At 47.2% G+C, this 14,995-nt stretch overlaps 1 protein-coding gene across 1 annotated transcript in view; it reads right to left on the bottom strand.

Annotated features, from left to right (window-relative positions):
• atn1 (atrophin 1) overlaps positions 1-14,995 on the bottom strand; it is a 76,440-nt gene that overhangs the window by 54,951 nt on the left and 6,494 nt on the right. The window contains exons 4-5 of the mRNA XM_076971359.1: positions 14,781-14,900; positions 11,942-14,697 (exon numbers count right to left, since the gene is read on the bottom strand). Coding sequence (XP_076827474.1) covers positions 11,942-14,697; positions 14,781-14,900 — 2,876 coding nt within the window. The remainder of the gene's footprint in view (positions 1-11,941; positions 14,698-14,780; positions 14,901-14,995) is intronic.

Genomic DNA, 14,995 nt, shown 5'->3' with positions numbered 1-14,995 from the left:
GTCTCTCATTCTCACTACACTCATGTGACGATCACTGTCATGCTCATGCATACACTGAGTGGTCTCTCACTCTCACTACACTCATGTGAAGATCACTGTCATGCTCATGTGTAAACTGAGTGATCTCTCACTCTCACTACACTCATGTGAAGATCACGGTCATGCTAATGTATCCACTGAGTGGTCTCTCATTCTCACTACACTCATGTGAAGATCACGGGCATGCTCATGTATACACTGAGTGGTCTCTCATTCTCACTACACTCATGTGAAGATCACGGTCATGCTCATGTGTACACTGAGTGGTCTCTCACTCTCACTACACTCATGTGAAGAACACGGTCATGCTCATGTGTACACTGAGTGGTCTCTCACTCTCACTACACTCATGTGAAGATCACTGTCATGCTCGTGTATACACTGAGTGGTCTCTCACTCTCACTACACTCATGTGAAGATCACGGTCATGCTCATGTGTACACTGAGTGGTCTCTCACTCTCACTACACTCATGTGAAGATCACTGTCATGCACATGTATACACTGAGTGGTCTCTCACTCTCACTACACTCATGTGAAGATCACTGTCATGCTCATGTATACACTGAGTGGTCTCTCACTCTCACTACACTCATGTGAAGATCACTGTCATGCTCATGTATACACTGAGTGGTCTCTCACTCTCACTACATTCATGTGAAGATCACTGTCATGGTCACGTGTACACTGAGTGGTCTCTCACTCTCACTACACTCATGTGAAGATCACTGTCATGCTCATGTATACACTGAGTGGTCTCTCACTCTCACTACACTCATGTGAAGATCACAGTCATGCTCATGTATACACTGAGTGGTCTCTCACTCTCACTACATTCATGTGAAGATCACTGTCATGGTCACGTGTACACTGAGTGGTCTCTCACTCTCACTACACTCATGTGAAGATCACGGTCATGCTCATGTACACACTGAGTGGTCTCTCATTCTCACTACACTCATGTGACGATCACTGTCATGCTCATGTATACACTGAGTGGTCTCTCACTCTCACTACACTCATGTGAAGATCACTGTCATGCTCATGTGTAAACTGAGTGATCTCTCACTCTCACTACACTCATGTGAAGATCACGGTCATGCTAATGTATCCACTGAGTGGTCTCTCATTCTCACTACACTCATGTGAAGATCACGGGCATGCTCATGTATACACTGAGTGGTCTCTCATTCTCACTACACTCATGTGAAGATCACGGTCATGCTCATGTATACACTGAGTGGTCTCTCACTCTCACTACACTCATGTGAAGATCACTGTCATGCTCATGTATACACTGAGTGGTCTCTCACTCTCACTACACTCATGTGAAGATCACGGTCATGCTCATGTATACACTGAGTGGTCTCTCACTCTCACTACACTCATGTGAAGATCACTGTCATGCTCATGTATACACTGAGTGGTCTCTCACTCTCACTACACTCATGTGAAGATCACGGTCATGCTCATGTGTACACTGAGTGGTCTCTCACTCTCACTACACTCATGTGAAGATCACTGTCATGCTCATGTGAAGATCACGGTCATGCTCATGTGTACACTGAGTGGTCTCTCACTCTCACTACACTCATGTGAAGATCACGGTCATGCTCATGTACACACTGAGTGGTCTCTCATTCTCACTACACTCATGTGACGATCACTGTCATGCTCATGTATACACTGAGTGGTCTCTCACTCTCACTACACTCATGTGAAGATCACTGTCATGCTCATGTGTAAACTGCGTGATCTCTCACTCTCACTACACTCATGTGAAGATCACGGGCATGCTCATGTATACACTGAGTGGTCTCTCATTCTCACTACACTCATGTGAAGATCACAGTCATGCTCATGTATACACTGAGTGGTCTCTCACTCTCACTACACTCATGTGAAGATCACTGTCATGCTCATGTGTACACTGAGTGGTCTCTCACTCTCACTACACTCATGTGAAGATCACGGTCATGCTCATGTGTAAACTGAGTGATCTCTCACTCTCACTACACTCATGTGAAGATCACGGTCATGCTCATGTATCCACTGAGTGGTCTCTCATTCTCACTACACTCATGTGAAGATCACGGTCATGCTCATGTATCCACTGAGTGGTCTCTCATTCTCACTACACTCATGTGAAGATCACGGGCATGCTCATGTATACACTGAGTGGTCTCTCACTCTCACTACACTCATGTGAAGATCACTGTCATGCTCATGTATACACTGAGTGGTCTCTCACTCTCACTACACTCATGTGAAGATCACTGTCATGCTCGTGTGTACACTGAGTGGTCTCTCACTCTCACTACACTCATGTGAAGATCACTGTCATGCTCATGCTCATGTAAACTAGGGAGTTTTTCCTTGCCACTGTCGCCTTTGGCTTGCTCACTGGGGGCTAGGACTCAGCACTTGTAAAGCTGCTTTGTGACAACAACTGTAGTAAAAAGCGCTATATAAATAAAATTTGATTGATTGATTGATACACTTAGTGGTCTCTCACTCTCACTACACTCATGTGAAGATCACGGTCATGCTCATGTGTACACTGAGTGGTCTCTCACTCTCACTACACTCATGTGAAGATCACTGTCATGCTCATGTATACACTGAGTGGTCACTCACTCTCACTACACTCATGTGAAGATCACTGTCATGCTCATGTGTACACTGAGTGGTCTCTCACTCTCACTACACTCATGTGAAGATCACTGTCATACTCATGTATACACTGAGTGGTCTCTCACTCTCACTACACTCATGTGAAGATCACGGTCATGCTCATGTGTACACTGAGTGGTCTCTCACTCTCACTACACTCATGTGAAGATCACTGTCATGCACATGTATACACTGAGTGGTCTCTCACTCTCACTACACTCATGTGAAGATCACTGTCATGCTCATGTATACACTGAGTGGTCTCTCACTCTCACTATATTCATGTGAAGATCACTGTCATGGTCACGTGTACACTGAGTGGTCTCTCACTTTCACTACACTCATGTGAAGATCACGGTCATGCTCATGTGTACACTGAGTGGTCTCTCACTCTCACTACACTCATGTGAAGATCACGGTCATGCTCATGTACACACTGAGTGGTCTCTCATTCTCACTACACTCATGTGACGATCACTGTCGTGCTCATGTATACACTGAGTGGTCTCTCACTCTCACTACACTCATGTGAAGATCACTGTCATGCTCATGTGTAAACTGCGTGATCTCTCACTCTCACTACACTCATGTGAAGATCACGGTCATGCTCATGTATCCACTCAGTGGTCTCTCATTCTCACTACACTCATGTGAAGATCACGGGCATGCTCATGTATACACTGAGTGGTCTCTCATTCTCACTACACTCATGTGAAGATCACAGTCATGCTCATGTATACACTGAGTGGTCTCTCACTCTCACTACACTCATGTGAAGATCCCTGTCATGCTCATGTGTACACTGAGTGGTCTCTCACTCTCACTACACTCATGTGAAGATCACGGTCATGCTCATGTGTAAACTGAGTGATCTCTCACTCTCACTACACTCATGTGAAGATCACGGTCATGCTCATGTATCCACTGAGTGGTCTCTCATTCTCACTACACTCATGTGAAGATCACGGTCATGCTCATGTATCCACTGAGTGGTCTCTCATTCTCACTACACTCATGTGAAGATCACGGGCATGCTCATGTATACACTGAGTGGTCTCTCACTCTCACTACACTCATGTGAAGATCACTGTCATGCTCATGTATACACTGAGTGGTCTCTCACTCTCACTACACTCATGTGAAGATCACTGTCATGCTCGTGTGTACACTGAGTGGTCTCTCACTCTCACTACACTCATGTGAAGATCACTGTCATGCTCATGCTCATGTAAACTAGGGAGTTTTTCCTTGCCACTGTCGCCTTTGGCTTGCTCACTGGGGGCTAGGACTCAGCACTTGTAAAGCTGCTTTGTGACAACAACTGTAGTAAAAAGCGCTATATAAATAAAATTTGATTGATTGATTGATACACTTAGTGGTCTCTCACTCTCACTACACTCATGTGAAGATCACGGTCATGCTCATGTGTACACTGAGTGGTCTCTCACTCTCACTACACTCATGTGAAGATCACTGTCATGCTCATGTATACACTGAGTGGTCTCTCACTCTCACTACACTCATGTGAAGATCACTGTCATGCTCATGTGTACACTGAGTGGTCTCTCACTCTCACTACACTCATGTGAAGATCACGGTCATGCTCATGTGTACACTGAGTGGTCTCTCACTCTCACTACACTCATGTGAAGATCACGGTCATGCTCATGTGTACACTGAGTGGTCTCTCACTCTCACTACACTCATGTGAAGATCACTGTCATGCACATGTATACACTGAGTGGTCTCTCACTCTCACTACACTCATGTGAAGATCACTGTCATGCTCATGTATACACTGAGTGGTCTCTCACTCTCACTACATTCATGTGAAGATCACTGTCATGGTCACGTGTACACTGAGTGGTCTCTCACTTTCACTACACTCATGTGAAGATCACGGTCATGCTCATGTGTACACTGAGTGGTCTCTCACTCTCACTACACTCATGTGAAGATCACTGTTATGCTCATGTATACACTGAGTGGTCTCTCACTCTCACTACACTCATGTGAAGATCACGGTCATGCTCATGTGTACACTGAGTGGTCTCTCACTCTCACTACACTCATGTGAAGATCACTGTCATGCACATGTATACACTGAGTGGTCTCTCACTCTCACTACACTCATGTGAAGATCACTGTCATGCTCATGTATACACTGAGTGGTCTCTCACTCTCACTACACTCATGTGAAGATCACTGTCATGCTCATGTATACACTGAGTGGTCTCTCACTCTCACTACACTCATGTGAAGATCACAGTCATGCTCATGTATACACTGAGTGGTCTCTCACTCTCACTACATTCATGTGAAGATCACTGTCATGGTCACATGTACACTGAGTGGCCTCTCACTCTCACTACACTCATGTGAAGATCATGGTCATGCTCATGTGTACACTGAGTGGTCTCTCACTCTCACTACACTCATGTGAAGATCACGGTCATGCTCATGTACACACTGAGTGGTCTCTCATTCTCACTACACTCATGTGACGATCACTGTCATGCTCATGTATACACTGAGTGGTCTCTCACTCTCACTACACTCATGTGAAGATCACGGTCATGCTCATGTGTAAACTGAGTGATCTCTCACTCTCACTACACTCATGTGAAGATCACGGTCATGCTCATGTATACACTGAGTGGTCTCTCATTCTCACTACACTCATGTGAAGATCACTGTCATGCTCATGTATACACTGAGTGGTCTCTCACTCTCACTACACTCATGTGAAGATCACAGTCATGCTCATGTATACACTGAGTGGTCTCTCACTCTCACTACACTCATGTGGAGATCACTGTCATGCTCATGTATACACTGAGTGGTCTCTCACTCTCACTACACTCATGTGAAGATCACGGTCATGCTCATGTGTACACTGAGTGGTCTCTCACTCTCACTACACTCATGTGAAGATCACTGTCATGCTCATGTATACACTGAGTGGTCTCTCACTCTCACTACACTCATGTGAAGATCACTGTCATGCTCATGTATACACTGAGTGGTCTCTCACTCTCACTACACTCATGTGAAGATCACAGTCATGCTCATGTATACACTGAGTGGTCTCTCACTCTCACTACATTCATGTGAAGATCACTGTCATGGTCACGTGTACACTGAGTGGTCTCTCACTCTCACTACACTCATGTGAAGATCACGGTCATGCTCATGTGTACACTGAGTGGTCTCTCACTCTCACTACACTCATGTGAAGATCACGGTCATGCTCATGTACACACTGAGTGGTCTCTCATTCTCACTACATTCATGTGACGATCACTGTCATGCTCATGTATACACTGAGTGGTCTCTCACTCTCACTACACTCATGTGAAGATCACTGTCATGCTCATGTGTAAACTGAGTGATCTCTCACTCTCACTACACTCATGTGAAGATCACGGTCATGCTCATGTATCCACTGAGTGGTCTCTCATTCTCACTACACTCATGTGAAGATCACGGGCATGCTCATGTATACACTGAGTGGTCTCTCATTCTCACTACACTCATGTGAAGATCACAGTCATGCTCATGTATACACTGAGTGGTCTCTCACTCTCACTACACTCATGTGAAGATCACTGTCATGCTCATGTGTACACTGAGTGGTCTCTCACTCTCACTACACTCATGTGAAGATCACGGTCATGCTCATGTGTACACTGAGTGGTCTCTCACTCTCACTACACTCATGTGAAGATCACTGTCATGCTCATGTATACACTGAGTGGTCTCTCACTCTCACTAGACTCATGTGAAGATCACGGTCATGCTCATGTGTACACTGAGTGGTCTCTCACTCTCACTACACTCATGTGAAGATCACTGTCATGCACATGTATACACTGAGTGGTCTCTCACTCTCACTACACTCATGTGAAGATCACTGTCATGCTCATGTATACACTGAGTGGTCTCTCACTCTCACTACACTCATGTGAAGATCACTGTCATGCTCATGTATACACTGAGTGGTCTCTCACTCTCACTACACTCATGTGAAGATCACGGTCATGCTCATGTGTACACTGAGTGGTCTCTCACTCTCACTACACTCATGTGAAGATCACGGTCATGCTCATGTACACACTGAGTGGTCTCTCATTCTCACTACACTCATGTGACGATCACTGTCATGCTCATGTATACACTGAGTGGTCTCTCACTCTCACTACACTCATGTGAAGATCACTGTCATGCTCATGCTCATGTAAACTAGGGAGTTTTTCCTTGCCACTGTCGCCTTTGGCTTGCTCACTGGGGGCTAGGACTCAGCACTTGTAAAGCTGCTTTGTGACAACAACTGTAGTAAAAAGCGCTATATAAATAAAATTTGATTGATTGATTGATACACTTAGTGGTCTCTCACTCTCACTACACTCATGTGAAGATCACGGTCATGCTCATGTGTACACTGAGTGGTCTCTCACTCTCACTACACTCATGTGAAGATCACTGTCATGCTCATGTATACACTGAGTGGTCTCTCACTCTCACTACACTCATGTGAAGATCACTGTCATGCTCATGTGTACACTGAGTGGTCTCTCACTCTCACTACACTCATGTGAAGATCACTGTCATACTCATGTATACACTGAGTGGTCTCTCACTCTCACTACACTCATGTGAAGATCACGGTCATGCTCATGTGTACACTGAGTGGTCTCTCACTCTCACTACACTCATGTGAAGATCACTGTCATGCACATGTATACACTGAGTGGTCTCTCACTCTCACTACACTCATGTGAAGATCACTGTCATGCTCATGTATACACTGAGTGGTCTCTCACTCTCACTACATTCATGTGAAGATCACTGTCATGGTCACGTGTACACTGAGTGGTCTCTCACTTTCACTACACTCATGTGAAGATCACGGTCATGCTCATGTGTACACTGAGTGGTCTCTCACTCTCACTACACTCATGTGAAGATCACTGTTATGCTCATGTATACACTGAGTGGTCTCTCACTCTCACTACACTCATGTGAAGATCACGGTCATGCTCATGTGTACACTGAGTGGTCTCTCACTCTCACTACACTCATGTGAAGATCACTGTCATGCACATGTATACACTGAGTGGTCTCTCACTCTCACTACACTCATGTGAAGATCACTGTCATGCTCATGTATACACTGAGTGGTCTCTCACTCTCACTACACTCATGTGAAGATCACTGTCATGCTCATGTATACACTGAGTGGTCTCTCACTCTCACTACACTCATGTGAAGATCACAGTCATGCTCATGTATACACTGAGTGGTCTCTCACTCTCACTACATTCATGTGAAGATCACTGTCATGGTCACATGTACACTGAGTGGTCTCTCACTCTCACTACACTCATGTGAAGATCATGGTCATGCTCATGTGTACACTGAGTGGTCTCTCACTCTCACTACACTCATGTGAAGATCACGGTCATGCTCATGTACACACTGAGTGGTCTCTCATTCTCACTACACTCATGTGACGATCACTGTCATGCTCATGTATACACTGAGTGGTCTCTCACTCTCACTACACTCATGTGAAGATCACGGTCATGCTCATGTGTAAACTGAGTGATCTCTCACTCTCACTACACTCATGTGAAGATCACGGTCATGCTCATGTATACACTGAGTGGTCTCTCATTCTCACTACACTCATGTGAAGATCACTGTCATGCTCATGTATACACTGAGTGGTCTCTCACTCTCACTACACTCATGTGAAGATCACAGTCATGCTCATGTATACACTGAGTGGTCTCTCACTCTCACTACACTCATGTGGAGATCACTGTCATGCTCATGTATACACTGAGTGGTCTCTCACTCTCACTACACTCATGTGAAGATCACGGTCATGCTCATGTGTACACTGAGTGGTCTCTCACTCTCACTACACTCATGTGAAGATCACTGTCATGCTCATGTATACACTGAGTGGTCTCTCACTCTCACTACACTCATGTGAAGATCACTGTCATGCTCATGTATACACTGAGTGGTCTCTCACTCTCACTACACTCATGTGAAGATCACAGTCATGCTCATGTATACACTGAGTGGTCTCTCACTCTCACTACATTCATGTGAAGATCACTGTCATGGTCACGTGTACACTGAGTGGTCTCTCACTCTCACTACACTCATGTGAAGATCACGGTCATGCTCATGTGTACACTGAGTGGTCTCTCACTCTCACTACACTCATGTGAAGATCACGGTCATGCTCATGTACACACTGAGTGGTCTCTCATTCTCACTACATTCATGTGACGATCACTGTCATGCTCATGTATACACTGAGTGGTCTCTCACTCTCACTACACTCATGTGAAGATCACTGTCATGCTCATGTGTAAACTGAGTGATCTCTCACTCTCACTACACTCATGTGAAGATCACGGTCATGCTCATGTATCCACTGAGTGGTCTCTCATTCTCACTACACTCATGTGAAGATCACGGGCATGCTCATGTATACACTGAGTGGTCTCTCATTCTCACTACACTCATGTGAAGATCACAGTCATGCTCATGTATACACTGAGTGGTCTCTCACTCTCACTACACTCATGTGAAGATCACTGTCATGCTCATGTGTACACTGAGTGGTCTCTCACTCTCACTACACTCATGTGAAGATCACGGTCATGCTCATGTGTACACTGAGTGGTCTCTCACTCTCACTACACTCATGTGAAGATCACTGTCATGCTCATGTATACACTGAGTGGTCTCTCACTCTCACTAGACTCATGTGAAGATCACGGTCATGCTCATGTGTACACTGAGTGGTCTCTCACTCTCACTACACTCATGTGAAGATCACTGTCATGCACATGTATACACTGAGTGGTCTCTCACTCTCACTACACTCATGTGAAGATCACTGTCATGCTCATGTATACACTGAGTGGTCTCTCACTCTCACTACACTCATGTGAAGATCACTGTCATGCTCATGTATACACTGAGTGGTCTCTCACTCTCACTACACTCATGTGAAGATCACGGTCATGCTCATGTGTACACTGAGTGGTCTCTCACTCTCACTACACTCATGTGAAGATCACGGTCATGCTCATGTACACACTGAGTGGTCTCTCATTCTCACTACACTCATGTGACGATCACTGTCATGCTCATGTATACACTGAGTGGTCTCTCACTCTCACTACACTCATGTGAAGATCACTGTCATGCTCATGTGTAAACTGAGTGATCTCTCACTCTCACTACACTCATGTGAAGATCACGGTCATGCTAATGTATCCACTGAGTGGTCTCTCATTCTCACTACACTCATGTGAAGATCACGGGCATGCTCATGTATACACTGAGTGGTCTCTCATTCTCACTACACTCATGTGAAGATCACGGTCATGCTCATGTGTACACTGAGTGGTCTCTCACTCTCACTACACTCATGTGAAGATCACGGTCATGCTCATGTGTACACTGAGTGGTCTCTCACTCTCACTACACTCATGTGAAGATCACGGTCATGCTCATGTGTACACTGAGTGGTCTCTCACTCTCACTACACTCATGTGAAGATCACTGTCATGCACATGTATACACTGAGTGGTCTCTCACTCTCACTACACTCATGTGAAGATCACTGTCATGCTCATGTATACACTGAGTGGTCTCTCACTCTCACTACACTCATGTGAAGATCACTGTCATGCTCATGTATACACTGAGTGGTCTCTCACTCTCACTACACTCATGTGAAGATCACAGTCATGCTCATGTATACACTGAGTGGTCTCTCACTCTCACTACATTCATGTGAAGATCACTGTCATGGTCACGTGTACACTGAGTGGTCTCTCACTCTCACTACACTCATGTGAAGATCACGGTCATGCTCATGTACACACTGAGTGGTCTCTCATTCTCACTACACTCATGTGACGATCACTGTCATGCTCATGTATACACTGAGTGGTCTCTCACTCTCACTACACTCATGTGAAGATCACTGTCATGCTCATGTGTAAACTGAGTGATCTCTCACTCTCACTACACTCATGTGAAGATCACGGTCATGCTAATGTATCCACTGAGTGGTCTCTCATTCTCACTACACTCATGTGAAGATCACGGGCATGCTCATGTATACACTGAGTGGTCTCTCATTCTCACTACACTCATGTGAAGATCACGGTCATGCTCATGTATACACTGAGTGGTCTCTCACTCTCACTACACTCATGTGAAGATCACTGTCATGCTCATGTATACACTGAGTGGTCTCTCACTCTCACTACACTCATGTGAAGATCACGGTCATGCTCATGTATACACTGAGTGGTCTCTCACTCTCACTACACTCATGTGAAGATCACTGTCATGCTCATGTATACACTGAGTGGTCTCTCACTCTCACTACACTCATGTGAAGATCACGGTCATGCTCATGTGTACACTGAGTGGTCTCTCACTCTCACTACACTCATGTGAAGATCACTGTCATGCTCATGTGAAGATCACGGTCATGCTCATGTGTACACTGAGTGGTCTCTCACTCTCACTACACTCATGTGGCGTGTGTGTACAGATTTTCATCAGATTGTTGAGTGTTCACATAAACATCTCGGTCTTAATATGGAATCACAATGAATAAAACTGAATTGGAGGAAATCTTTGCCTGTGAATGTATCCAGTGTCAGGATGTCCACCACCATCTAAATTCAGGGAGCATATCACCACTGCTGGGAACTTTTATGATATCACTGAATTCTCCCACTGGACACAATTCAGAGAAGCTAGATATCTTACATCATTGACCTCGTGTAGACTGGGACTACTGATCAGCCCAACTGTTCTTTATACTCTTTATACTGCATGTATTTTGACCATCAGCAAGTATTTCTACTTTTTGTACTAATTATCATTGTAAAGCACCTTAAATTTACATCAGCATCAATTGTAAATTTTCATAATGCTCCAGTCCTAAACCTGCATCTTTCTGTTTCTTTGTTTGGGTATCTGTTACCATGTGAATTTGTTTCATGTGAAGATGTTTTCAATAACACCATAATATCTATCATTAAAATTACGGCTATTTTTCCAAACAGGTATATTACATCTGACAAGACAGAAGAGGTGTTGGCTCTATGATTACAGACCACATAAACATGTTGGTTTTTGCAGACTTTTAGTTTGTTTTAATAGACAGGCGGCCTTACCGAGCTGACTGACTGGCGTGAATTGGAACATCAACAGATTTTGGCTCTGGCGATGGGCTTCTTAGTACAGGGGGCGGACTCTCAGTCTCCTCCCTCTCCTCTACTGGCTCCTCCTTTATGACGGGTGGTGGCAAATGACAAGAAGATGAATCAGGGTGCCCGTCAGGTCTTGTAGATGTGTTTGTGGGCGGGGCAGTAGACCCTGTAGATGTGTTTGTGGGCGGGGCAGTAGTCCCTTGGGTGGGGTTGCAGAAGTGTGGCTGGATTTTGGAGTTCTGAGGAGAATGTAACTGTGTGTTAGTGCTACTGCTGTTGTTGGGAACAATGGTGTTCATATTGCTAGTTGCCATAGTGTTGCTGTTGTTACTGTTGCCATGGTAAGAGCTAGAAAAAGGGGCATGATAAGGAGTGGATCTACAGCCAGAAAGACAGGAAGTGGCTGCACCAGACACAGGAAGTGGAACACTCCCTGCTTGAGCAGAAGTTGATGTAAAGGTAGGAAATCCTCCCATCTGATTGGTCGAGGGGCTAGGAAGTGGAGAGAGGGGAGTTGGTGGACTCTGATTGGAGGATGTGTATGGGCCTGTGCGAGAATGATTGGCTGTAAGTGTGGAAGAGGGTGGAGGCTGACCATGGGAGGTTGGAGGGGGTGGGGGTGGAGGGGGGTAAGACGTGGCAGGTGGATGTCCGTGAGAAGAGGAAGACGAAGGAGAAAGAGAGGGAGGATGACTGCGACCGGAGTAGAGGGAAATTGAAGCAGTGTTCTCCCTCTCTCTCTCTCTCTCTCTCTCCCTCTCTCTATCTCTCTCCCTCTCTCTCTCTCTCTCCCTCTCTCTGGACTGCATAGCTAGGCCTGTCTGCACCCCGTAGTGCGGGTGGGCCGGGTGTGTGACTGGGGGTCCACCAGCGTAGTCGCGAGCCAGATTTGGAGCAGGTCCAGTGGGGCTGGGGTGATCCCTGGAGGAGCCATGATGGGTAGTAGATACAGGGGGGCCCCCTGCTGGTGGGTAGTCCTTTGTCCCAGGAGGTGGGAAATCCCGTAAGAAGTGTGCAGGAGCCTCTGTACCAGTGGAGGGGCTCTGTGACGGCTGGCCCTGCGCTGCCTGCACACCACTCATCTCCACTGAAGATGGATAGTCTTTGTTTGTGGTGGCTGCGTTAGACGTGCACAGAGGTGGGTGAGCTGAGCTGCTCTGGGGGGAGCCAGAAGGTTCACGACTCAGCAGCTGGCTGGAAGGTACAACAGTACTCATGGAGCCCACATTTCCTTGGTTACTGTTGTTGGGGTTACTGCTGTTGGGGTTACCATTGCCCCCTTCCCTCATTTGCCCTGCAAACTCCCCCCATCTACCCTCTTTATCTCTGGTGTGACACCCACCCCCTCCTGCCCCGCTGCGGCCCTGGGGTAGGTGTTGCTGGCTCTGCGGGGGGAAGTCTCTCCCCCCCTCGCGTTCCCGGAAGCCGGGCCCGTATTCCCGAGGCCCATCCCGGCCCGGTGCCTGAGGCCCGGTGGCAGTGCTGTACTCCCGCGTCTGAGCAGACGGCGAGCTGCTGAAGTCGGGGCCCAACTGTGGCACATGTCCACCGGCTGTCCCGCTGCCGCAGGTCGTAGTGTCTTTAACCACAAACTCCCTCACGGGTCTCTCCCGATCAGGTGCACCCCCATACCTGGGCAGGTACTCACGGTGCGTGTGGGGGTGTGGCTGGGCCAGGTAGGAGTGGCGGGCGGAGGACGGGGGGTTGTAGACAGAGGGCAGCTGTTGCTGTTGTACCGGGGCGGCATGATGCACACCTGGGTAACGTGAGTATGCCCAGTTGCCAGGGCAACTGGTAGCAGGGCCACCTGACCATGTAGTAGGGCTGTAATGATGTGTGTGTGGAGGGGGCGGGGCCTGCTGAGATAAAGGGGCGGACTGTGGAAGCAGAGAGGGCAGAGCAGACTTGTCACTCTTTTCTGTCTTCTCAGCTTTACCTTCAGCTGGAGTCTGTCCTGCCTCCAGAGGCTTCAGAGCAGGAGGAGGGGGGAGTGTAGGGGCGTGACTAACGCTGGCGTTTCCATGGGGATACTCAGTCCCACCCAAGCCTGTCTTGCCTCCAGACTGGGGGGCTGATTTGGGGTTGATGCGGGTGCAGCCATGCACACTCTCTGCACCTGCTGAGGTCATGACTGGTACAGGGAACTCCCTCTTCTTTGAATCAAGGGAGAAGTAGGATTTTCTACTGCTGCTGCTGTCACCCGAGGCGACACTAGCAGAGTCCACTGTGCTGCGGTGGGAGGAACAGAGGGATGACGGTGACTTCAACACCGATAGGTCCGTCTCTGCCCCACCCTCGCTGTCCCTGCGCTCTCCAGTACTGCTCTCCTCCCCTCTGGTCATGCCCCTCCTGTCCTCCCCCCGAGCCACCCCTCTCCTGTCCTCACCACGGGCCACGCCCCTTCTTTCCTCCCCGCCCCCATCCTTGGTTTTGCCGGCTTGCTTCGGTGAGTCCGGGGAGTCTGATTCAGAATCCAGACTTGCCAGTGGAGAGGCGGATAGACTCGGTGAGGAGGATCGATTGTCCTGATCAATGTCCCGCCCACTGCTGACGCTACTGCTGCTATTGGCCAAGCTTCCCACGACTGAGCTACGGCTGCCTTGTGACTGGCCATCTTCGTTGTCACTCTCCCGTGATTGGCTGTTGCATGAGGTTGGGTGTGGTGCTGAAGTTGAGGTGTTGGTTGAATGGGTTGAAGCTAGGGTACTGGACGAAGAATCCTGTTGATAAAAACATGGAAAAATACTCACTAGCAAATAAAATATTTAATTTTCAGTAATGTTTAAGTGGCCCAGGACCTTACCTGAACCTTCTGCCTCTTGGGTGGAGGCACCAGCTGCTCTCCGTCACTCTCAGATGAGGCGTGTCCCTGGAGGCGCCTTGCAAAGGAACTCACCTGCAGTTCCTCACCTGCAGCAGCTCTCTGCCAAACACCACCACCCAAACACCACCATGTTATTCAACGTGCCAGACGCACATATTTAGAACAAAGGTATAACACATATACACAGGAACACT

This window comes from Brachyhypopomus gauderio, chromosome 13 (genome assembly GCF_052324685.1).
Source record: "Brachyhypopomus gauderio isolate BG-103 chromosome 13, BGAUD_0.2, whole genome shotgun sequence".
NCBI lineage: Eukaryota > Metazoa > Chordata > Actinopteri > Gymnotiformes > Hypopomidae > Brachyhypopomus > Brachyhypopomus gauderio.
This window is presented reverse-complemented; position numbering and strand designations above follow the sequence as displayed.